The sequence below is a fragment of the Oryzias melastigma genome, linkage group LG24 (assembly GCF_002922805.2).
Source record: "Oryzias melastigma strain HK-1 linkage group LG24, ASM292280v2, whole genome shotgun sequence".
In the NCBI taxonomy this organism is placed as follows: Eukaryota; Metazoa; Chordata; class Actinopteri; order Beloniformes; family Adrianichthyidae; genus Oryzias; species Oryzias melastigma.
Window position 1 is genome coordinate 4,736,839 of NC_050535.1, and position 27,151 is coordinate 4,763,989.

The window sequence follows — 27,151 nt, forward strand, 5'->3', positions numbered from 1 at the left end:
TATTTTGGAATTTAGCCAATATTTCAGCCGCATGCTAGCTGTTTTGGCTAACTTTGGCATTTTTAAGTTTTGTAGGCTAATTTGGCTTTTAACTAATACTTTAGCTAGCTATCAGCTTCAGCGTTTTTAGCTATCAGCACTAGCATCTTCAGCAGCCAAATTGAGCTTACAGCATTCACACTAGCATTAACACAATTGATGCTAGATATCTAGTTTTTAGTTAGTTTAAAGCTAATGATGGTGAAGATGTTTGCTTTACATCTAGTTTGTGTATGACCCGATTAGTCGATTAATCAGAAAACAAAAAAATCGGTGATTAGTCGACTATTAAAATAATCGTTTGAGGCAGCTCGAGTCCCGTCCATGTCCTATCTACATGAAAACATGATAAAGAAATATACTGTTTCCTTTTAAAGTTATTCTGTTTACTTAGATATAAAAAATAGTATCTACCAAACACCACGACTGCCTGCTGCACTGCATCTCCCACTAACAAAGTGAAACAGTTTATTCTCCACCTACTGCACGACTAAGATCAATGCCTTATTGTGTCATACTCCGCTTTGAAAACAAAGTCGGTGCCGTACTCCAACACACTCAAGTGTATGAAAATGGCACATAGTGCTGAAGATCAAGTATGAGTCAAAGAAGACATTTGAGCATCTGTTGTTTATTTGTCATGGGACTACGTCTCACTGAGAGGATTCTCAAGACTTGGAAAATGCAAATGTCTGAGCTTCTGAGGGGAAAAAAAACAAAGAAAATGCAGTTGAAAGAGGCTTTAAATAACAAACATTGGGAGGGGATCACATGTGACCTCACACTTTAGGTTTTTATCGTGGATAAAAACACGATTAGGACTATGAACTTGAAGCTTTTGAGCGAACACGTCACCTTCAGTCAAACTCTGATGGCAGCAATTGCCAGGAAAGCACCACCGTTTGGCAAAACACTACAAAGTAAAAGCTTATGTGATCCTGGAGTGTGGGACATCTGGGTTCACAGCGGGGGTCGAAATCACACAGGAAACAAAAAGTAAGTGTGTGAGGAAGAACAAAACAGATGGAAGAAACCCAAAGTGTAAAAAAACATACATAAAATCAAAATAAAAGCAGTATTTCTGTTCTAAACTACACACCCTTTTTGACTATTTCAGACACGTAAAGAATGGAAGAAGCAGCAACACAATCTCCAGGCTTTTCTAAAGCCTGATGCAGTGAAAGTGCCAGAAAACTGTGAAGGGCAGCACAGGCAGGCAGACAGGACGCGGGGCCACAGGCTGGATCTCTGCCTGCTGGTGAGGGGCGATATGCTGGCTGCCATTTTTCTTCAACACTTGGTGTTTAATCCATCCAAATCTGTCTCATTACTGCAGCACACGTGCACCGCCAGTTATGAGCGACATTACAAACTAGCCGGTGCAGCATGACCGCAGAAAACGAGGATTAAAATGAACATTTAGAGGAACAGCCATTTGAAAAATACAAAATTGACTAAATGTGAGGGTTTTTTTTATGTTTTAACACAACATACGTGGACCCACCAGTTAATATAAACACTGAATGAATGTCTGTTTAAATAATTTCTAAAAATATTGACTTTTTAACATTTATTTTGGATTTATCAAATACAAATAAGAGTAAAAGCTTTTCACGGGGTCCATTGTTCTGACATTAGCTTGTTCTAATTGACTAAACAAGAATTTATTCTATTTTAGGGATGCCACAAACGATGATTGTTTTATCGATTAGTCGACTAATCGGATCATGCCTAAACTGAATGTAAAACACAAAAAATCCCAATAGGAATTCTTCTTTTCTCAGCTCTGCATAGAATTTTAGCTTGCACCAACAGTTATCCTTATTTATCACATAAATTCTGTTTTTGTGCTAATAAAGTCTTAGAAAATGCAGAATTGAAGAAAAATGTTCTTGTGATGGTACACCAATACTGTGTCGTGTGTTTTCCCCTGGACTGATCAACATTCCTCCTTAAAGGGTTTCACCTGTGTCCTTTTGTTTTTTCCTCCCTTTTCTGTATTTAATGGGTTCCTCCCCTCACTTCCCTGCAGGTTTGTTTTGTTACACTACGGACCAGCTCTTGCCTGCCTTGCCAGGTTTTTTGATCTTGCGTGTTGTATTTTTGGATTTTGGCCTTGGTTGATTTATGGACTCTGATTCTGTTTTTCAGCATTTTGCTCTTCGTAGTTTTTGGATTTATTTTCGTTACTAAAGACTTTTTTTTGGAGCTGCCAGCTGTCCTGCATTTGTGTCCGCACACCGAAGCTTTGAGGAACAGAAGTTCATTGAACATTTTCACTTAAAATGCATTTTATTATAAAAGAACGACAAAAGAAAATTTACTTTAGAATTGAACCGGATTTAATTTGTGTGTGGACGCAGCAAAATAGGAATCTATATTTCACTTCATACAAAAGCCTACAGTGTATGAAGCAAAACTAAGAGTAATACTTTATGAACGTCTTTTCACTCTAAAGAGAGAAAATATTTATAAGAGAAGCTGAAACACTGACTTCCCCATTCCCACCATTCTGGTGTGAAAGCAGAAGACCAAAGTATAAAACTTAAGTCTTTCTATTGAAGGAGAATCTCTGTACAAGTCCAGGATTATGTAAATGTCATCGTATAAGAAGAACAGAACTGGGAAGAAAACCAAACTTCCTCCTGCAGTTTCAGCCGCCGGAGCTTTTACAGCCTCAGCTCAATACAAAACTCGAACCCCTCGTGGATCTTTGCATTAAGATTGACCACCACTACATATTACATTGAACAGATACCAGCACAGGTGAATACATATCATATGTCCTCATTTCCTTGAATAGGTGCCTGCTTTGCCTCACGGCCGGTCTTTTGTTTTATTTCTACATTAATCAGAGTCTGCGATGGTGCAGCGCTCGGGTCCCTTTTAATAACAAAAACCAAGAACATATCATGCAAAAGAACGAATATGAAGAAATTCCCCGTGAAGAAGGAACATTTTCAATATACATCCTGTCAATGATGTCCTCATAGCATTAATATTAAGCTTAGTTAAAATAAACAATAGAAGTTATACGAGGAAAAACGTGTTTTCACTAGAAGACGGATTCAGCTGTCTGATGAAAAGACGATGAGGATCGTGACCTGAAGCGCTCAGGCTGAGTGTAGCATCAGGGAAGAAAAACAAGGTAATAATGTGTAAGTGAGGTAAATGAGGGGAGAGTGGGTGACAGCACATTACAAGATTGACAGGTTTCATCAAGACAACCACTGTGCAGCCCACAGAGTTCCTTTCTTACAAACTCCTAAATGATCGGCTTGTTTTGAAATGCAGCGAGCCAGGAGGTTGTAGAGCGACAAGAGTTTCAATTAAACCGACATTTTAAATGCTTTTTTAATACCACAGCTAAGAGTACAAACATCAATAGCGGAAGGAAGTGTGTAAGGAAAGAAAATCGTCTTTCTAGTCATTTAAAATTCCTTGAATGTGCCTAACCACTAGATATTAAAAAAGAGCATTTAAGCCTGATTGCATTAGAAATGATACAAATTGAGGAAGTCAGAGACAAATGTATTAGTCAAAGGTATGTAAAGTGCTTAAGGTATAGTCGTATCCGTAGAGGGTCGTAGAGAAAAGTGTCAGCTTCTTCAGGGGAGAGAAAGTGGATCTGGCAGTTCTTCTTAAGGGAAATGGACTGTACCATTGTCTCACCTACTTCATTTTTAGATGATTTATAACTGTTTCCTATGATCTGTCACTCGCAGCATGCCTGTAGAGCAATAATAAGCATGAACATTTTACTCTACGGGCTTACCGAGTGGTCTACGACTTTATTTTTTATTTCTTTTTTCGGGCCACCTGCAGGTCTTGTAATAGATTTGCCCATTTTATAAGGGTGTAGGGAAAAATCGATTTGCCGATATATCGCGACGTTTCATTTGGCTATAGTAGTATGGATCTAAGATGTAGACAAGATGATATTTAATTATTTTTTAAAGCAAACGTAGTTCAGTGTCCTACTTTTTTGTTCCACTTAAACCCCTGACCACTAGTTGGCAGCACAGCACACTGAGCTTCTTTGAGCAGCTCTACAGCACACAAAAACAACAACAACAACCGTCGAAAAGTACTGGAGAAGCTACATTTAGCAATTTGGAAATTAAAAGCACGTTATTTCTCAATTATACTTTTCTTTTTGGTTAAGGCACATTCATTCTATGTTCTTTATTTCTTGTACTGAAAAATATTTTGTTGTGGAGAACAGAAAGTATTGAGGGTTCCCTTTAAGAATAAATATTTTTTTAATTTACCAAAATAAAAGCACCAGGAATGTACTTGGAGAAAAGCAACTTGAATATGAGACACAGTGGTAGTGCTTGTAATGATTAAATAAAATTAATTTTACCATTGTATGACCATAAAAGGTGTATTATTATGCAGGTTGAGTTTTTTTAAGTAATACTCTTTAAAAAAGAAACAAAAAGAAAAAAAAAATATTTTGGTACAGTCTTGGGACATATTGTGATACATATCATATAACAGCCTCATATCACGATATATATCATTACTCTTTCCATTACCCCCTAATTTATAATTGAAATTTATGAATTAAAAAATGGATCACCCAGCATATAAATCTTCAAGGCTCTACGATATAAAAGGTAAACTTGCGAAAAACAATTGAAATGTTTACTAAGAATTTTATAGAGGAGACTCCTGGATTATCCATCCAGATTTACAAAAAAATTGATAAAAAGAAGTAGAAAAAAAGGTTAAAAAATCTCTGCAAATCTTTGGAAGCATGGGAAAAGCATAGCAGGAGATGTAGTTTGGATCATTCATGTAATCCAACAGCTGCAGTAAAATACACCAATCTATCTATCGTGGATTCACAAAGCCTGAACCTGGAGACTTGTGTATAAATCAAGGAATAATCATATTTTCATTTAATTACGACATTTTTAAGTGATGTTCTGAATTCAGAGACGGATAAAATATTTCCCAAACTGTTCTCAGTCCGAAAAGGCCAATCTAATAAACAATCATTAAAGCTCCGTCTGAAAATTCATTCCTCTTCGGAACCAATCAAAATTACAACCATAAGGAGGAAATTGAAAGTCTGCAGCCAGTAAAGCAGGTTTCATGAAGATTTGAATATTTTGGAAATTACAGAAAAAAGTCGCCTTGATTTCCCTCCTCAGAAGCCATATGCATTTTTATGAGCTGCCAACTAGATGTACCTCAATTTGCATCTAATCGGCACTTTGGAATTATGAACGTGCACATAAGCAAGGCAATGAATGTCAAAACGACTTTGTTGCTTTGACAACAAACTCACACTTACTGTGGATCGGTGTCACATTCATCAACAAGAACAGTGTTAACCCCACAACTACAAGTCGTCACTTTTTTACGGATCATTTAACTACTATTAATTATTCATTGCATAGTCTTCTGACTTATACAAAAAACGCATTTAACAACAAAAATAGCAAGATGAAAAGAGACGTGGACGACCCCGGGGCTGCAGCTTCTGCTTTGTCTCATTTTAGAGAACAAGCAGCAGACAGAAAATCCAGCGTGTTGAGCTGCAGAGCCCAGGGCTGATACATGGGAATCCGTTACAACGACGAGGACACCCAGGGGAACAGAAAAACTCATTTACTGCGTTTCTGAACCATAACTGTTGGAAAGTATAAACATACATTTAGCTGAGAGGATAACATTTCCATTTCATAGGAGCGATGCACCAAATTCCCATAAAAATGAAGTAAAATAGTGTAGCTTCTGCAATGGTGTTTTGCCTCGGAAAAGTGAATAGGAATAATAATAGATGTGGGGGAGCGCACTCGACTGAGTCCGTTTTGGGCAAAAAATAACATAATTTCTTGGCGCGCACCTTTATATTCACCTAAATGATGCATAATAAAGAAATCTTGACCTGAAAAACTCCCTTTTTAATTCCCTTTTAAAACAAAATGTGCAAAACACATTAAAATATGATTCTGTGTCAACACAAAAAATAATTTTGTGGCTTAAAGAGTGCAAACACAATTATATTTCCTGATGTTTTTGCTTCATTTGCAGCTTAAGGATTTATTCCATGAAGCTGCCACTGGAATAAATGACAAATTGTTGCAAAGTGACACAAAAAAGTCCATTAAACTCAAGTATTTCACAAACATGTTTAAATCACAACATCAAGATCAACATATAACAAAGAAAACAGGGAAATAAATGTACTGAACCAAGGATTTTTAGTGTTATTGTTAAAAGGAGGAAGCTGAAGGAGAACGGAGGGCCTTCAGATTGTTAGTACAAGGATACATTCTGCAAAACAACACATATTTTCCTCACCTTCATCTTTGCAAAGGGCATGTCATAATTGCAAACGTAGAGGAGGCCGACGGTCTGTGTCAACAGCCTGCAGAGACGAAAAGATCACGGTTAACACCCATAACACCCTTAGTACAGGACTTCAAGATGGAAGTGCCAACAGCAGGGCAAAAATCTCTACTCCACTTCCATTTACTGGCTTGTAACAGAACAACAGAGAAGTGAGATTACACCTCTTGAAGCCCATCTGCCTTGCTACACAGCTTCATGATTTACCATCCAAAGAGTAAGCTACATTATGCCTTACAGTCAAGGCTTTGATAAAAGTGAATTTAGACTCTAAATTATATATTTCTGCCAATGTGACAGAGTAATTGCAACAAATTATGGTTAAAAGGTTAAAAATACATAGAATAATTAAGTTTAGTGGGTATATAACCCATTAATCTATTTTTAATTTAAATTTGAGAGCTGATTTAGAGGTTCTTAGCAAATAATTGCAAGCTTTTCTGCCTGAATTTATTTCCATTTCTATCTTGCACTTGGAGCTGTAAATAAATATGCAATGAAAATGGAAAATAAACAAAAACTAATCATCAGAACGACGGAAAATATATTATTAATGGCGAAAAAAACAATATATTGTATTTTGGGCAACGTGAAACATTAAAGCAGAGAATCGAAGTTCCAATAGAAAGTGAAACATAAAAATGTTGATAGATGACTTTAGATAACGTTCCTAATAAAATACCAAAACTGTGACTCTGTTAAAGACAATAAGGCTGTGTGATGACTTTGGTGCAAAAAAACAGAAGTATGTGAATAAAACCGTCGCCACGACTGTTTAGATTCAGTTAAATACAGCAACAAATATTGCACAGTATTTCTAATACTGTCCCAACTGCCCTATATCTGCAGGAGAAAATGGTCAAACTTGTTCGGTTCCCACAGGTGACTCGTACTAAATATCAAGGTTGTAGAGAACTTGGTAAGCTTGTAGCATGAAAATGTTAACGCATGTTTTTTCTACAACATGCAGTAGACTACAGGTCGTGGAGGACACTTTAACAACATACAAGAGTAAAGTAAGGGTAAAGTAGGCAAGATACTCTGATACTCTGGAGTACACAAAGGGCCTGTAAGAGCTGTTCATGTAATGAGTGTGTGCTCCTTGGACTACTCGAAATGAGGAAATTAGACGGTCAGAGCGTAGTTTGAGTAGGCGTTCTATGGGCACTTCTGTATCATGTGCACATCCTGTAGAGACAGTGAGTAAAGACCCAATACTCACACATTACAAGTGACTAGAGTATGGCGTGAAGGCACCATGCAACACCACCACTTGTACGCCATAAGTACGTGTAACTTAGGCCTGATTTTTACTGGTCCTTTTGCGGTGTGTCTCTGTTGGGCTGGCATGAACAAATAATCAGTTGGAATGTTTATATTGCCTTCATCACGTCTGCATCTCGAGTTCTATTTCTAGCTCGTTGACGTGTCAATGTCGCAGCAAAAAGCAGGAGAAACGGGTTTCAAAATAAAAACTTCAGTTGTACTTTCAAGATAAAACTTTTCCTTCTGTGTTTAAGGTGATGTGCCCACGCAATGACGCACGTTAACACGACTGATAACACTGGCGTCCATTTTGGCCACTGACGATAAAAGTTTAATTTTAGAAGTACAAAAACATGTTATACATTTTACAAGAACGAAGTGAGAACGGGAAGGGCATAGGGCCTTATTGCTTAAGTTTTGGATGAGCGAAGAGAGCAGGAAAAATTACTCAACATAGGGTGGCTGGGCAAACCATTTTCCTGAGAGTCGGGGTGGGGCGGCAGACTGGTGACGTAAAGGACACAATATAAACTAACTGATTGTCGTGAGTAGGGCTGCCACAAAAGATTATTTTAATATTCAACTAATAACCAATTATTTTTTGATTAATCGACTAATCGGATCATGCGTAGACTAAATGTTAAGTCTTCCTAGAACTTCCAGTGACATCACTACTGACCCAGATTAGCACTACTGCGCATGAGTGCCAAACATGCGTGCCAAAAAATGTGTATGCATGCCAAAGACTTTACATGTGTGTCAAAGACAATGGCAGATAGGGCATTAGAAAGCATGCATTGTAGTTTTGAGATTAAAAATAATAATAATAATAATAATAATAATAATAATTATAATAATCGACTATTACATTACCCATCAACTATTTAAATAGTCAGTGACTAAGTGACTAATCGTTGCAGCCCTAGTGGTGAAACGGACTTACCATACAACACAACGGAGATGTACCACTGGCGGACCAGTGTAAATTCAGGATTAGATTAGTCGTACTAATACTTTACTGTACACTTACACGCACGACATTAATTTGTTCCATCTTCATGGCGTCTCTTAAGGTCGCTGTACAACTTTCAAAGGAACTTTAAGACACACTTGCTTGTTCACACATGTTATTGGTTTAAATGTACCCAGAGTGGTTTGTCTAAGACTCTTGATCAAAGATAATCCTTTTTAAATGCAACTTAATCAAACTAATAGCTAATATCTCCCTTTATATAACTGGAAAAAATCCTCCCTGGGCCTAAACCTGCAGCACTGATACAATTCGACCGCCGTATGGGTACATGTGACTGGTGTTGAGTTGAATAACACAACTGTCAAGAAAAAAAAATGTCCAAAAAGTAACTAATAGATGAAAATGGCTAAAATAAAAATCCTGGCAAATAATTACAAATACAATAAACTCCTAAACTGATCATTTAGACAAGAATTGTACATAGAAAGAACTAGATTACACAGGTTTGGAATTGGATTGACTTTTTAGCAGGCATTGTTTGCAGAAGATTCTCAATAGAAAGTGAAAATATTTTCTTCTCATATATTTTCTTATTCTTACTCCAAAAGTAAACAGTCCATATCCAGATGATAAATCTTAAATTGTGCACAATAAAACCTTGTTAGATGCTGTTCTATGGGCAGCTTTCTGTTCTGACCAATACCAACAGATGTCCTAATGACACACTTCTATTCCTCCCCCATCCCTCTTCTCACCACATCATTTAACATTTACATTTGCCCCGGTGTGTTGCAGAAACTTTGCACCACATGCCGCACTAAATCAGTATACAAACACTGGCCGCTGATTTCGTGTGGATTAGCCATTTTTAGCATGAAAATAAATAGAACTGACGTCCAAACAGCAGCACAGTCACACTCTCTGGTCTAACTCATTTAGATATCTCGATTGGAGCTGAAATTGGACACTATCTTCCAAGCCACTTTCACCCCCTCCTGTGTAATGATGGCTGGGAGGAGGAGGAGAAGGAAGGAAGCAGAAGTAGACATTACGAGAGCCAAATAGTCATGCTTTGAAGTACACAGTCCAGTGCCAAGCCAAGTCCATTTATCATCCCTGGTTGTACAAATACTTTAGACTTTTAGGGAAATTGGGGACAAACAAGAACATTACACCAGCCGTGAAAGCTTCTCAAAAACAAGGGTTCATCAATGTCTAAAGGGAGTAGGAAAAAACTTTGCAGGAAAGTAAAAATAAATGTCAGTTTTTTGTTAAAGACTGCTTACATTTGAATACAGACAGTGTCCAACCAACAATCACTAGGCTGATAATTGCTCTGCATGTTAAAACAGGCCCCCGAGGCTCTTTTAATGATGGTGTTGCTTGGGCGTTTGATGGTCACTTGATAGAATAGACCTGTAGAGTCACGTTCAACAGTATTCGTGCTCTGTTTCGATAGAGGATGTTCAAAGGCTGCTTTGGTACAGATCCAAGCATTGTAGTTTTGTTGTTGGCAGCTTTGAGAAATATTTTTTTTCATCACCCACCCAGATGGTGCACAAATTCTTTCATCTGTTCTTGAAGTTTAAAGTGATTGCTTTTTTTAATTATTAATATGTAATGCACAGGCCCTTTGGAACTAATTCAAATTCTTTACTGGGCCTTTTTTGTCAGTCACCTTTTGATATTAGCTCTTAAAATTATTAAAAAATATTGTTCTATTTTTTATAGAACACATGTGTCAAAGTCGAGGCCCGGGGGCCGGATCCGGCCGTCCGGGTAATTATATCCGGCCCTCCTGATCATTTTATTTTATTGTTATTAATAGCCCGGTGTTATCTTCCGCTTATTTCTAACTTGTATAATTTTGACAAAATATATTTTTATGGAGAGTAAATTTAAAGTTATTTATGTTTGAAGTTGATTTATTCTGGAATAATATTCCTGCATTTTTATTTTTCATATTTATGTTAAAAAGTTACGGTTTTAAAGCTTTAAAAATTGGCATTCTGCAAGCATTTTGGAATATTTGGGCATTTACTAAGATTTTTTTGGTTGTTTTGAAGATAAGCTAATATTTCAGCTACATGCTAGCTGTTTTGACTAATTTGGGCTTTTTTCAGTTTTTTTAGGCTATTTTGGAGTTTAGCTAATATTACGGCTACATGCTAGCTGTTTTGGCTAATTTAGGCTGTTTTGGAGTTTAGCTAATATTTCAGCTCCATGCTAGCATTCATGGCTAATTTAGACTTTTTTTTAGGGTTTTTTAGGCTAGTTTGGCATTTAGCTAACATTTTAGCTTGCTATCAGCTTCAGAGTTTTCAGCTAATAGCTTCAGTAATTTCCACCATCATCTTCAGCGGCCAAATTCAGCTTACATCATTCACACTAGCATTACTGCAGGTAATGCTATATATCTAGTCCATAATTATGTTAAAAAGTCACGGTTTTAAAGATTTTAAAATGTAGTTTAAGAGTGTTCAATAAATATTTATTCTGTTTGGCTCGCGACCTTAAGGTGTGTTTTGGATTTTGACCCCTTGTGCGATTGAGTTTGACACCCCTGGTATAGAGGGAGTTTTTAGCTTTTAGGTAGATTAAGTTGCATTTAAATGGAAAATTCTATGATCAAGATTGCCTAGTCTTAGATCTCTGGGTACATTCATATCAATAACAAGGTTTTTGTGTAACTTGAGGTAAGTGGAGCACAGCACCTCTCTTTAGCCAGTACATGTGTATTTATGTGAGAGCCAAGAGCAGTGCGACCGTCATGCGAAAGTCTGTCTTTGATATCAATTAGGTTTCCTCCTTGGATTGGTCTATTCTCCTGCTAGCATGCCGCCGGGAGTAGTGTTTGAATGGTTCAATGGAGATCAGTCTGTTTATTGTAGCTAGTGCTGTTCTTCAGTGCATCCACCCAGGCAGGTAAGCAGAACTAAGTCTCTAATACTCTCTGGTGCCTTAAGAGCAGAGTGCTTGTAGGTTTTATTTGGAAGCCTTTTCTTCTTGGATTTAAATGTTGTTCCCAAATATTTTTGAATGAAACGAGCTATTCAAAACCTTTTACATCAAAACAGCAGCTTTGATTCACTTCTGAATCACTTTGATTGCCTAAATGGACAAAGACTTACGGTATGTCAAAGAACGTGTGTTTGTAGGTGTTGCCAGAGACATCTTTGGTGTTGAAGGGTTAATTTATAAATAAAGGTTGCATCTCTGTTCTTTTGAAATTAATAGTTGAACAAAATGGTTTCATATATAAACACATTTGGTTCTAAATTAGATTTGAAGATAGGGGGAGGGAGTTGAGCCAGTTGTAGTTTCATCTTGTTCAGGAGGTGTTCCTCACGTTCTTAAAAATGCTTTTACATTTCTTCATATCAACCTATTTTCTCACACACAGGTGTAGGAGGAGTTATGATGTTTAACCTTTGCCCTCGGTGGAAATTCACTTGCCCAAGGACACGTTGATGGTGACTGGGGTATCAGAGACACACTAACCCTAATGCTCCAGGCAGACGGGTCTATCACTGATTCACAGCCGCCTAACATGCAGCACTGAATCTTCTTCTTCTTAACATCCAAATAGAAAATCCAGATAGGTAAAAAAGCTTTCACTGCAAGTCTTCAGATAACCTTCATCCACAGTACAAACAAATTCATACCCATTTGTATTCACTCAGAACATCAAGTTTACATACACCCAAGTGGAATAAATCCCTGTGCTTTATCTGATGGTAGCACCAAACAGAACACTTCTCAGACATGCTGCAGTATTTTATACAGATCAGCTAAACAGCCAGCGGTGATTGATCCAGGCACCTTACAGACCCTTAGTACCAGAGAAAAGGGCTGCCACGATTAGTCGACTAATCGAATATTAAAATAGTCAACGATTAATTTAATAGTCGATTAGTCGTTACTTTATTTTATATGAAGTCAGAGTGTAGTAAAGTTGAAAGTTATATTATATATATATATGGTTATATTAGCTTTTTGGACTATTTTGGCATTTACTAAGGTTTTTTAGGCTATTTTGGAGTTAGGCTAATATTTCAGCTAATGCTAGCTATTTGGGCTAATTTAGACTTTTTCAGTTTTTTAGGTTATTTTGGAGTTTAGGTAATATTTCAGCTACATGCTAGCTATTTGGGCTAATTTAGGCTTTTTTCAGTTTTTAAGCTAATTTGGAGTTTAGCCAATATTTTAGCTGCATGTTAGCCGATTTGGCTAACTTGGGCTTTTTTTCAGTTTTTTTAAGGCTAATTTAGCATTTACCTAATAATTTTAGCTGGCTATTAGCTTCATCCCATCAGTAGCTGGATTAGGCTCTGGCACACCGCGACCCCGAAGGATTTCAGCTATCAAGTTCCCTGTTTTTAGCTATCAATTTCAGCATCTTCAGCTATCAGCACTAGCATCTTCAGCAGCCAAATTCAGCTTACAGCATTCAAACTAGCATTATCGCAGGTAATGCTATATATCTAGTTTTTAGTTAGTTTAAAGCTAATGATGGTTAAGACATGTGCTTTACAACCAGTTTGCCCATGACCTAATTAGTCGACTAATTGGTAAAAATAATCAGAGATTAGTTCAATAATTAATTAATCATTTGTGGCACCACTACCATAGAAGTATATACATTTTGGCTTTGAATACAGGGTTTTACGTATAAGTGTAGATGCTTTACAAAAATCTTTCAAGCAAATATGGACTATTTTACAAAAAGTGTTGGCCCTCCTGCTTGTGAACTGAAGTGTGATCCCATTCCTAACTCAAAGAGTTCAATATGAAGTCGGTCCATCTTTTGTAGCTATTACAGCTTGAACTCGCCTGTGTTTCTAGCAATTTTTGACCATTCTTCCAAAAGCGCATTGGTCAGGTCACAGCAATGTTGGTGGAGAAGGCTTGGCTCTCAGTCTCTGCTTTAATTCATCCTAAATGTGCTCTATGGGGTTCAGGTCAGAACTTAATTAAGAGTAATTAATCACTCTAGAAAACTGCTCTTAAAAGCAGAAAACAAAAAAAATCTACAGTTGTACATCAAAAGTATGGAGGCTGATCCTGAATATGGAAGTTACTGGAAGAAAATTGGCACAACTCTGGCTCCATGCTGACATACGGTATTTATAGATACCCACTACTTCTTCCATGGTTTCAACACTTAAGACAATGGGAATCCTAACATACCAGTTTAAGGTTTTAGGTGTATTTAAGTAGTACTTATTTTCTTTGGAATAATTTTGCAAGCAGGGGAAACAAAAATATTGAATAGAAAAGGAGAAATGTGTCCATGCTTTAGACTTATATTGTCGTGCCAGCAATGTAGCTGCAACTCTTCTAAACCCACACACATGCACACGCAAGTGCAACTATTTATGATCACATGCCAACAGGAGGCTCGAACTGAAAAAAACGATTTTATTCACCGAGAAGAATCCATTCACAGCAGTTCAAAGTCCAAAGACAGACATCGCATTCGTTCCAGAGAATCCTTTATCACCCTTCAGCCTCCATTGTCATGCTCAGAGTCATGCTGTCTTGACATTTGAGATCTTTCGAATTAAACCATTCTCTCCTGATTTAGAAAATGAACAAGGTTGTTTGAATCTCATATCCGCCAAAGCAGAGAAAATAATTTAATTCAAACTCCCTGCTGCGTCCCTGTGATGTTTTTGAATTATTTTACTTTAGATGTAAAGGTTGCAATCTAATTTCTAATAAATGGAGTTTTAAAGGACTCTGATAATAATTATAGACGGCAATAATTTAATACAAAAAACTGACAAGGTTGTGAGTATTCAGGAGAATTTCTACAAAAGTTGTATTTTTTTAACATGGGAGTCAAAAACACCTTACAGCATTTGGGTTTCCGTCAAACAGAAGGTGGTGGTGGTGGGGGCTTATTTCAAATGTATTTATGCAAATACTTAAAGTAGGAGATCCACATTTTGACTTTATGGCAACAAAGTCCTTGTTTTTTACAAAAATATATAGATTTTGAAGCATTAAAGAAGAACTTTGGCATCTATAAAGAAAGTAGCCGAGCAAGTCGAGGTTAGTCTCGATTCCTTAAAATAACTGTATCTGCTGAACAGTGATGTAACCATTACTCATCCAGTCTGCAGAGAGAATATTAACTTAAATTATTCATGATTCAACCGATCCATACAATGCATCCTATTACATGTTTTGGAAAGACAAAGCCACCCTTATTTCCAAACAACAAATGCATCCCAGCTTGATTTTAAGCATAACGAGTTTGTTGCCTCAGAAAACATGAAATTGTGCTCAATGTTTAATTATACAAACTGACTGAGTAATGGCGCATACTCTAATGCCAAGCAAAAATTATACTTTTTTTGGGAAATTTTAGAGCATTTCCAAATGGCAACAATAATCGTCTGTGTTCTCTCCCACATAAGGGACAGATCAAGAAGCTAACAAGCTGGCCTGTTGGCTGTCTCTGGCGTAAAGTGAGCGACTGCGCTGGGCTGTTTAGCTCTCAGTCTGTTGTCGCTGAATGCTGCTAGGCTCATGAGTACAAAGCAGGGACAGTCTCTCCGGTCAACTGGCTCTCAGAGGAAAGAAATGACAGCATGTCCAGAAAGCTGACAGAGACTCAGCCAGCATGTACAGACATGGGTGAGGGGACAAACAGAAGTATGCGGCGCGTTGTACTGGTAAATAGAAGCTATATTCTACAGTCATGCTGGTGGGCTGAGGCTGAAATTAGATCAGCTATGATAGTGGAGCTAGCATGCTCTAATAAATGAACTATCAATTTCTTGTAAATGTTTATAAAGTTCCCAGAAAAACACAAGTTTGATTTCATGTCAAACAAACAGGTCTAATTAAACTAGAGGAAGGTGGGGGGTTGATTCTGCTCTCTAAAGTAGAGTTGTTTGTCTTCACTAACATGTAATTAGAGGACAAACAAATAGTGCACCTAAAATCATTTATATACTATAGAACATGTGTCAAAGTCAAGGCCCTCCAGGGGATTCTATCCGGCCCTCGAGATCATTTAATTTTATTACAATTAATGGCCTGATGTTCTCTTATGCTCATTTCTAACTTGTATAATTTTGACAACATATATTTTTATGGAGAGTAAAATATTGAAAGTTGTTTAAGATTTAAGTTGATTTATTCTGGAATAATATTCCTGCCTTTTTTTATTATTTGTTACGTTAAAAAGTTATGGTTTTAAAGTTATAAACGTTGGCATTCTGCTAGCTTATTGGACTATTTTGGCATTTACTAAGATTTTTTAAAGCTATTTTTAGTTAATATTACAGCTACCTGTTAGCTGTTTGGCTAACTTAGGCTTTTTTATAAGTTTTTAGGCTGTTTTTGAGTAAGGCTAAGATTTACACGCTAGCTGTTTTAGCTAATTCAGGCTTTTTTTCAGGTTTTTAGGCAATTAGCGATTAGCTTAGCTATTTTTTACCTGGCTATCAGCTTTAGCGTTTTCAACTATCAGCTTCAGCGTTTTTAGCTATCAATTTCAGCATCTTCAGCTGCCAAATTCAGCATACAGAATTCACACTAGCATTATTACAGATAATGCTAGTGACATAAGATTATAAAACATTGTTAACTTAGAATGAAAATAGGAATCAAAAAGAGCTTGAATTAAACTTTAATTAAAAGTCTGCGCCACGCTTGGACAGGAGTGCAGATCAAACATAAATGCGTGACTATTTCAGTAATGAAATCATAGGTGCTGCTGGATTCATCAAGCCGAGTGTTTCCCCGGCAACGAAGGCTTACCCTTCTCCTCCCACTTTGGTGATCTTGAGGCGAAAGTCTACAGAGTTGAGGTTGGGGGGCTTCCACTTGAGAATGTCATCACACCTCCCAGCCTTGTACCTCTGCAAAAGAAAAAAGAAATAAAGTTTTCAAAAAACGTTTACTTTCTTAGGTGGGATTTTATTAGCAATTCTTTTTTTTGTATCTGGTTACTTCTTAATCAGAAAAAATAAATTCAGTTTAATTATCATCGACTTTAAAATGCACTATTTTCACTTCTAGAGTTGCGTTTCGTTGCACACCAACATACTGCGTGAGCAATCATCGCTCTGATTATTCATGTGTGCCTGACATTTCAAAACACATGAATCAAGTGCAGTGAAACATGAGAGATATTGAGACTGGAGGCGGGAACAGATGACTGGTTTCTGTCATGGTTAGGTTGCCAGGTAACAGAAGTGTACTCCAAGGAAATGTGTGAAAAATGGACAGCATTCCTTGGAGAACCTGCAGTGTCACGCTACATGGCTAAAACAGCATCTGCCCTGTTCAGAACTTCAGAAGTTCAACATCATTATGTAAAGCTAAAATGCATAAAATGTGCAATTTTTTTCAACATACACACAACTATTCAATCAGTTTTTTGTAGCATATTTATTTGGAGTAGAGAATTCAAAAGATGGAGGGCAATTCAAACTTGCAGCAAACAAATTTTTAAGCAAAAAGATCTTTTTTCTTAACAACTCATGCCAGCAGAGCCATGGCAACAACTCCATGAAAATCCAATCAGACAGCAGGTAGAATAAAGACACAGCCTTCAAACTCATTTCTAAATGAGAGAGTGCTGCATGATGCACTTGTGTTCCATTGCTATAGTTATTCAAGTCAATAAGTGACTCCACATAATAAAAATAAAAAAAACCTGCAGCTTTATTACTGAAGTGCAAAACACACCTCTAGACTCGACCTTGGCTTCAGGAACTCGTCTCTCATCTATCAAATTCATTTTCATGTAATGATGTGCCATTGCTCATGAATTACCTGCTGTTTCACATTTACAATTCGGAGGCTTTGACTGTCTGTCTGAACGGAGGAGAAACAAGGGGAAATGTCTTTCCTTTTTCACTAAATACAGATAAAATAAGAGGAAAAAACACAATATATACCATTTATGCAGTGAATACAACAGAAAAGTAACTGCAAGGTTGATGGAATGTTTTTAATCAACTGTTTTTAGCAAAAATCAACGTCTACATGTTGGAGAATCTCAGTGAATTTTGTCAAACCTGAGTGAAATATCCCTCTTCCTCCTCTTCATCTCTTTCATGCAAATTCCAGTTGAGAGCGACCAAACTTATAGCGCTACTATCTTTTGAAAACCCCCCAACACAAAGTAACTGCAGACAGGTGTGGAGCTTTTATAGTACGAGCTTAGCTGACTGTGCGTTTTAACAATTTCTAAACCTTATATAGGCAAACACGATAAAAACGGAATCACAAAAACTGCAGACTAACACTTTATGGCTTCAAACACAAACTTTTTAAAACTTTAAAACACAGAATACTTTTAAAAGGAGTGATGTGTATCAGTATATGGAGTAAATAAATATCAAGTTTCAAAAACTACATTAAAAACAGTATAATCAATGACTACAAAACTGGTGTTCATTTCACACTGGTTGATGTTTGGAATCGTACATTTTTGCTCCTTCTTTCCCAATCTTCTCCTATTAAATCTTAAATCAGCAGAATGTTTTGTGTTTTTCTTTATTATTGACTGATTAATTTATTTGTTAAAATGGGCAGACAATATAATTTTTCTGTCCCCATTTCAACTCAACGTTGTATTGCATGTTTTTCCTTTTGTTGCATAAAAATGAAAATTATAAATTAAATTAAGAAATTAAAGCTTAGAGTCAAAAGAAAATCACAAAAAATCCTGCAAGGGGTTATATATATATATATATATATATATATATATATATATGAATATTATTAGAGGAAAATGTGTTTATTTTTCTATTAAATGAATTAAGTTTGTTAAATCAGGTAAAAATAGTTCAATTTAAGGCGTCTTATAAACCTATAGTTATCCCTAAATCTAAAGAGGTTAACCATACATACAAAAAAAGTTTCAAATATTAAAAATAAATAATTATATAGTGTTTTTCTTTATATAGATTATAGTCAAAATATTTGTGCAGGATCGGATTGTTACAAAAGTTTTTTTTATTTTTTATTTTTTTAAGATTTATTTGGTAGGAACAGATGTAAAAAACAGATTCCAATGTGTATTTTACAATGGTTTCAGCAAAAGATAATTGGCAGAAAATGTCTATGTAGACTTTGAATACAGAAAAAGATTTAATAAAATAGTGAGTGGAAGATGAACCAAGGGATGTTAAAAGTTTACAGAAAACAGACACTGAATCAGGAAAAAGAAGGGAATAAAAAGCACACAAACAAGTCAACTAGTGAAGATGTGTGCAGTACTGCTGCTAATAGCAAAATCAAGATTTGATTTGTTTCTGAAAATAATAAAACTGGTCACAGACTTCAGACTTATATCTGTCACAGGCACCTTAAAACGCCTGCTTAATGATTCAGGTGCCAGTTCATCAAGACTTTTAAAAATACTATTTATTTAGTAAAAGTCGGTGCACTTTTTAAATGTAAGGATATGGTATTTTAAATAAAATATTACAGTGATGGTATTATTAGTTTTATTAAGGTCTTCCACTGGTTTATATGTGATTTGAAAGTTAGATGTTCTTTTATTGTCTTAATAAAACAGTTACAGTTGGGTCTGACAACTTTACAGATATTTTTATTAAGGCTTTTACATTTTAATTGAAAATTGAAGATTATTCAGAGGTATTTTTCTTTTGTGACTTGCTTTATTGATTCCCACTTTATAAAAACGTGCTAGGAATCTGATTTTTTTTAATGGAGATGCAGATGCACTTAGTGTTAAGATTTAAGCAAGAATCCTCCAACCATGTGGATTTTTTTTAAACTATTGGTTCATTTTCCACTGAACTTACCCAGAATGTGGAAATTGTTTCACCAACAAGCATAAAAGACAATACGAATCTGACCATCATCTTTTAGACAATGAATACTTAACAAAAAGGATTAAACACAATTGTTTGACAATTTTACACTAGAGGTATATCAAATATTAACTGCTTGTATTTAAATCTTTTGACACAATTTATTTAGTCTTTTTGCAGACTTGATCTTTTAAAAATGTCATGGCATTTTACCGAGCGTTTTCGCTTAGCCTCCAAAACTGAGCCAAACTGAAGGCGCAGAGAGCTAAAACTGGCTTACCAAAAGCGATCGTTTCTATGGATCTTTGGGAGTCTGCCATTGTGCACCCGTTGGGAAATAGTTGCAAGGTCAAAATTAAGAAATTTGGAGCCATAATTCTGGAGAAGTGCTTTCAACACTTGGACAGCCCAGCACAACCTGTGCTGAAAATGTTCTCACTTTCAGTTAGTGCAGTTTTCTCACACAGTTACAGCTTCTTTTGGGGCTCAGCAGGAGCAAAACAAAAAAAGAAAACCAGGTTGTCCTTGAAGAATTATGGTCTAAAATACACCACATTGAACTATTTCATGATTTTGGTTTCCTCAGATTCATACTACTACTAAAAAAAGTTCAGCACCGTCTTGTGGGGTCCAGATGACTATGTGTATACAGGGGATACACAAATGTTCCTACGATGTCCACAGGATGCACAAACAAACTACGCTCTGGTTTCTAACTGTCAGGCTGCACCCCTAACCCCCTTTTATTGCTGAACTTTGGTGCAAAAATTGCTGTGCATTAAAAAAAAATGTTTCTCATTTGTAACGATTAAGTTACATGTCAATTGAAAAAATGAAGTCAGAGAAAAGAAAGACATTTTTGTCAATTTTTTCAGAAAATAATGGAAAATACACTTTATTGTTGTATATCGCGATATATATCGTTATTGTGATACAAAATAATTGATATCATGATATACAATTTTTTCCATGTTGCCCAGCACTAGCGTGAGGTTTTGCGACGCACCATGTATGTAGCTCGAGTTTTTATTTAATTAATGAAAAATGTTTTTAATATGGTGTGTTTTGAGTTTCTATTGAAGGAGTGCTGTGTCCTGCTGTCCTGTTTTGTTTAGTTTTTGATTTTGTGTTTTGTTTGTCTGCTCCCCACAGGGCTTTTAGCGTGGTTGATTAATCAGGAGTGGGAGCAAACTATTTTTATTGTTTTTTTTTTGTTGCCAATTTTGTTTGTTTAAAGTCATACTTGGTTCATACTCCTGAACATTATGTTTGTGTTGATTCGTATTCGATCAAAAAGTGTCAGGCATCACAGTTCTTGTGCTTGTCTGAACTTTTATCGGCGTGCTTTGCTTTTATTTTTCTGAACGTTTGAATGGCGTCAGACCGTCATATAATGAATGACAGAGAAAAAAAGCCTGCAAACATTTGTTTTTGTGACTCGATGAAACTTTGTAATCTTATCCGTTCTCTCAGTGCAACAATAGTTTTTTTAGGGGATAACCCTCGCAGTGGATGGATGTAGAGCCCTCCACCATGAGGGGATTCTGCGTCATGCTGTATTGCGAAGAAGCGCTTTTCTTCCCGTGGGTGCGCCTGATGCAGAGAAATTTACATTTAAATGTAAGTAATGACTTATTGTTTTAGCACGACCTTTTTAAAGTTATAAAACCAATGTTATGCATTTCTGAGAACCAGCAGCTCGACGCTAACGTAGCTGACCGGCGACTATTTATGATGTCATCGAGTGGTAATGTCCGATTTTTAAATACTATTTTTCTCTCCGTTTTTTGGGCTAAATGTAGGAGTAGGGAGAAGCCGTAGAGGTAGGGGAAGAATTCGGATTTGGCCGTAGTCCCTTGAGCAGTCTGCAGGATTTAAGGGGAGTCAAAAAATTGTCTCATCTACTTCAAACTTACTTTACTCTGCGTGCTAAAATAATGTTTGCTATGACTTTCGCCCACAGACGGTCCATTTCTAGTCATAAGGGAGTTATGACTAAAGCTTTAAGAAGACACCTTTGAGTTTGGTTTAAAAGTTCTACTTTCTTAAAATTATAACCCTTATAAATCTTGATTGTATGATCTGAAAAGATCACCACAAAGAGACCTGTTTTAAGCAGTTTTGTTTTCTGCTTACGCATTTGTTAATTAATTCAAAATCCATTTGTTGTTTATAATCGCAGCATGCAATGTGTTGGGTGAGATAACACACCCGGTGATCGCAGCTGCTTCAGCTGCTAACCTTTGTACTGACATTAACGGACATTCACATCAGTGAGATCCTGCTGAGATTAACCCCAAGACCACTTAATCCTATTCACACAAAAAGAGATTAACCGGCTGCTGTAGACGCAGAAAAGAAACAAAAATCAATGACTTGTGCCCCTTACTGACCGCTGGTAGCTGTTGAGCTACACAAATTTACACAGACTTTGGAGCAGCATTTGTGATTTAAAAAAGTAACTTTGATAAGGGGTTAACATGCGTTTCCAATAAGTTAAAAATCAAAGTAATTAATTAATTGAAAACAGATCAGCAAAAGCCAGAAACGACACAGAAGTTTATCTTCTCTAAGAATTTAAATTAAATATTACCATTAGATGGAAACAGAAATTACCTTATTGATATCATTAAAAGTCAAAAATGGAAAAAAATGATTACAAGCTCTAAATGGATAAACTATTTTTAATAGAGCATTTGGGTATTGATCCGATACTGGTTAATATCGCCAATATCGATACAAATATCGATATTTCTTGTAAATGTTACGGATGTGACATGAACCTGAAAATCACAATTATTTTTATTCGCCGCAAATATTTTTTTGTAAGTTTCCCTTTTTTAAATTAGTTGATATACATACATAAAAACAGAATTAGGAAAATATTTTCAATTAAATGGAAAATTGTTTATTAAAAGCGGGGTTCTGTTCGCAGAAACAGACAAGTTCCTAACAAAAATGGAAATAATATCATCTGTGGGCAGGTATTGATCCGATACCAACTTGATAACGATACTATTAATATTTTGGATCAATCCAAGTAAGTGCTCTACCATTTATGAATAATAGAAGTAACAGAAAAGCCATCAATGCTCGTATGCAATGAATCGGGTCTACGGACATTCCCTCAACAAGCCTTAGGAATGACTGCATTCTAATCAAACGGTGTCAAATCACAACAAAATACACAATCTCTGTAATGGTAAGGAGAAAAATACAACAACCTTTCAAGCGAAACAGAGCTGCAAGAGGTTGCAACAAATTGCAAGCTGTTTTAGAGAGTTTCCAAAGTCTCAAAACATTTTCTGAGGCTCAGCTACTCTCACAAATTGGAATGCCACGCCAGTTTCTCCTGAAGCTGGCTGAAACGTGCTGAAAAATCTGCCAAGCATTTCTTTTGAAAAACGCTTGATTTAGATTCATTTAGTTGTAAGAAGCAAAACAAGTTGTGATATTTAGTGAAAGCAACTAAAGCCGACAATTATAATTAATTTTGAAGGACATTCATGCAATATTTAGTGAGTTTCAAAGTAACTTTTAATTTGTGAATTTCTATGCAATTATGTCAACCACTAACCAGTGATTGGGTCAAAAATAACCAATTTCTGAATAAATCTTTGAGCAGAAATGTGAGTCAACTTAAAATAAGTTGTTACTGCGGAGGTAAACTAGGGCTGGGTATCGCCAATAATTTAAATAATCAATTGCATCCACAAGAGCCTATATTGATTTGATTAAATTTTTTTTCCTTAAATCTTTTGATCCACTCAAGTTGATTCAATTCAATCTTGAGTTCACACAGTTTACACATTTAGACGCATTTGTTTAGAAATACATTAATAATCTATATATATTAATCTGATACGGTTCACATACTGTAAAATTTGTGATATTATAGGATTGTTAATAGCATAAAGTTTAACACGGATTCTCAAGGGAAGAAGGTCCAACAATTGTTCTGCTTCTCCTGGAGGATGTTTCAGTTTGGCCACTAGGTGACGATCGCGCTACAGCATTATAACTTTTTCCAGAAGAAGAAAGAATGAGCAAAAAAATGTTTTAGACCACAAACTGTTACTAAAAAAAAATATTCCCTTAAAAGAGTTTGGAAAATTCATAGCTTTAAGTAAATAAAGATCTTTATTTAGTCAGCAATGTATGTTTAGGTTGATCGAGCCGTCCAATGGGAAATCCCACTATACGTTAGCATCAAGCTAGTGGACTTTAGCTTTATGAATTAGATCGATCTCTACTTTCATGGATTAATTATTGATCTATTAAGCTTGATTCAATTCAGATCAATTTATTGATTTTATCTACCCAGCCCTAAAGTAAACAACTTCTCTCTTGCATTAGAAGTCCTTTTGATTTATATCTGTGGATGGATTGGAAAAACAAAATATGTAAATAAAGCAAACTTTCCACAGAAAAAAGCAAACAAGAAGGAGCCGCACAATGCCCCAAAGGAGATTATGCTTCCAAATGCAGAACATCAAATGCTCACACTGGGGGGTGGCATTAAGAGCTCCCCGTAAAGCAATATGCTAGCTCCCAAAGTGCTCCATGTTTCAAAAACAACTTCCTTTTTACACAGAGTGGCAATTTGTGCAGAGAACAACCAATAATCCGTTGACAAAGGATTAAGGTGAAAACAAAGACGTGCATTTTTAAAAGGTATTAATCCAGCAAAGTTCCGCTCCCATTTGAATTGTGTTGTTGTCGTTAGAGTTGTATTTGTCAGACAGCCATATTGAGGCTGGTTGTTATTACCGACCTTTTAAAACAAACTTTTGTTGTGAAAAGGTTTTGGTGTCAGTTTCCATTTTCATGATGCATGGGACCTTCCTTCAGTCACAACCGAAAATATATAATTTGCAAAACATCAACAAGCTATTTAATGAGTTTATGAAGACTGCGTAACAGAGATTACTATTTGCATCATTTAGTCACATTAGACACGCCAGCTTTATGGTTCCTGAGCCATTCATTTGAGCGGCTCTGGAGACTAAAAGCAGCCGCTGAGTTTCAGAGTTTAGAGCAATTTCCTCTTTTTAGAGACAATAAACGATTAAAAATGGAATAAAAATAGTGTGTAATAAGACTTTTATGTAATTCAACTGCAACAGCTTCTCCTAATAGATGATGATGTATGAAAGCCAAAGGGGGTATGGTTAGATATGTTATTATAAATCAAATCTAAATGTTTCAGGATCTCAACATTTGAAAAAAAGATATTCATGCATATGAACATAATCTCGTACAAAAGCCATAGAAGGAGGTCATAAAGAAAGGCAATTTGACGAAATGAAACTTTTAATTTCTGCTACTAATTGGGACAAAGTCACATTAGTTAAAGAGCCATGAGAGGTGTCGGCTTGGAACAGTAGATGTGAATAATTAGGTTGTGGTGGACATAAAAGCAACTGACTTTGCCCAAAGCTCTTGGGGACTGCTGCAACCTGATGGCGCCATCATGAATGATACTTAACGATAATTAGTTTTCCTACCTGAGACAGAACAAGGCAGAGAAGAACATACAAACTGTATTATGTAAATTACTCGAATCAACTTTAAAAATAAAAGCCTGACCAGATGACTTTCTGTTATAAACTGTATTATACTGATATTTTTTCCATTTACTTTGCAACAAAAGTGATGTGTGGAGCTTTTAAAACAGAAAACAAAGAGAAAAACTAAAAGGTTCCATGTTGAAGAAATCAATTTTAACAAGCCATGCTTTTATTTTGAAGTCTAAATGGGGATTTTATTAGGGCTGGTATGATAAAATCGATTAATCAATCAGATTTGATCGAAGCTTAATAGATCAATATTCAATCCATAAATGTAGAGATCGATTTAAGTCACTATGCTAGTCCGCTAAATTAATGCTAACGTTTAATGGGATTTCCCATAGGATCGCTAATGCTAACGCTCAGTCGAACGAAACATACATTGTTGACTAAATTAACATCTTTATATTCTGACAGGTATTCATTTTCCAAACTCTTAAGGAAATATTTTTAAAGTAACCTTTTGTGGTCTAAAACACAGTTTTTGTAGGGCTGGGTATCAATTATAATTATCAGAAACGATTCGATTCAATTCACAAAAGCCTGAATCCCAACAGTTCAGATTTTTTTCAATTCTTTCAATTCTTCAATTCAATTTTGAGTTTACACATTTATACACAATTGTTTAGAAATGATTAACAATCTACTCTATGTTTTGAATGTATTTATATTAATCTGATACAGTTCACATATTGTAAAATGTATCAGTGAAATAATGAGATTGTTAATATCATACAGTGTTACATGGATTCTCAAAAGGAGAAGTTCAAACAAAAATGTTCAGATCTTTAACATTGTAAACATTGTTCTGCTTCTCCTGGAGGGCGTTTCAGTTTGGCCACCAGGTAGCGCTAGCACTATAGTATTTCACCTTATTCCAGAAGAAGAAAGTATGAGGAAAAAGCGATGTTTTAGACCACAAATTGTTACTTTGAAGTAATATTTCCCAAGAGAGTATGGACAATTCACGTCTGTGAGTATAAAGATGTCAATTTAGTCAGCAATGTATGTTTAGGTCTACCGAGCGTTAGCATTAGCCGTCCTATAGGAAATTCCATTATACTTTAGTATCAAGCTAGCGGACTTTAGCTTTATGTTTTAAATCGATTTATATTTTTATGAATCGTTTATTGAAATGTTAAGCCTAAATAGATTTAAGTCCATTAATCAATTTTATCAACCCAGCCTCAGTTTTTTAAACACATAATTTCTTCTTCTTCTGGAATAAAGTGCAATGCTATAGCATGATTGCCACCTAGTGGCCAAACTGAAAGGCCCTCCAGGAGAGGCAGAACAACTGTTGGAGCTTCTCTGTTTGAGAATCTATGTAACTGTATGCTATCAACAATCCAAATATAATTTTACCATAAATTTTACAGTATCAACTGTATCAGACTAATATAAAAATATTCAAACCATGAATAGATTTGTAATGTAATTCTAATCAAATGTGTATAAATGTGCAAACTCAAAATTGGACTGAATAAAATTAAATTGAGTGGATCGAAAGAATAAAATAATAAAAAAAAAGGTGTACATTTTTTAAGGTGTACAATCTTTCATTTGTGTTTTTTTTAAATCAACTCATTTCATGTGCAGCAGCTCATAGAGAAAGTGTGAATTTAAGCAGAGGCTGGTGACAGGCTTCCTTTACAATGAAAAGAGGGCAAGAGTGGGACATAAAGTGACAAATGCGCACTGGTGGTGACAAGCTGTTTCAGACGAATGTAAAAAAACACGATGCAGCGTTGTGACATAAACAAGTGGCAATAAAGCCATGGATCTGACAAACGACTAGCTGTCAAATCCAGATGAAGGCTTACCCCACATGGCTGGAAGATAAGCCCATCGACTTCATGGCTGACCTGGGATGTAAAGCTGCCTTCCAAGAGCTGAAAGAGAAATAGGACATAGCTTCAGTCAAGCAACCCTGATAAATGACAAGACAGGTGGAAACACTTCAAAATCTTTTATTCATAAGTTTCAACTGAAGCCACGAAGCTTTTCAACAGCTCTAGAAAGTACAATGGGAAGCGTTCAATCCTAAAACCCTGAGGTTTTATCCACGTCTGATTCTTTGATTTGAATACGTCTAGCTTTGAAACAGAGCCCTTATCACATAAGAAACA

General features: G+C 36.0%; 1 protein-coding gene across 1 annotated transcript in view; it reads right to left on the minus strand.

Annotated features, from left to right (window-relative positions):
• Nucleotides 1-27,151, minus strand: part of rngtt (RNA guanylyltransferase and 5'-phosphatase) — a 99,434-nt gene that overhangs the window by 5,370 nt on the left and 66,913 nt on the right. The window contains exons 12-14 of the mRNA XM_024291584.1: nt 26,846-26,914; nt 16,421-16,521; nt 6,358-6,424 (exon numbers count right to left, since the gene is read on the minus strand). Of these exons, the coding sequence (XP_024147352.1) occupies nt 6,358-6,424; nt 16,421-16,521; nt 26,846-26,914 (237 nt within the window). The remainder of the gene's footprint in view (nt 1-6,357; nt 6,425-16,420; nt 16,522-26,845; nt 26,915-27,151) is intronic.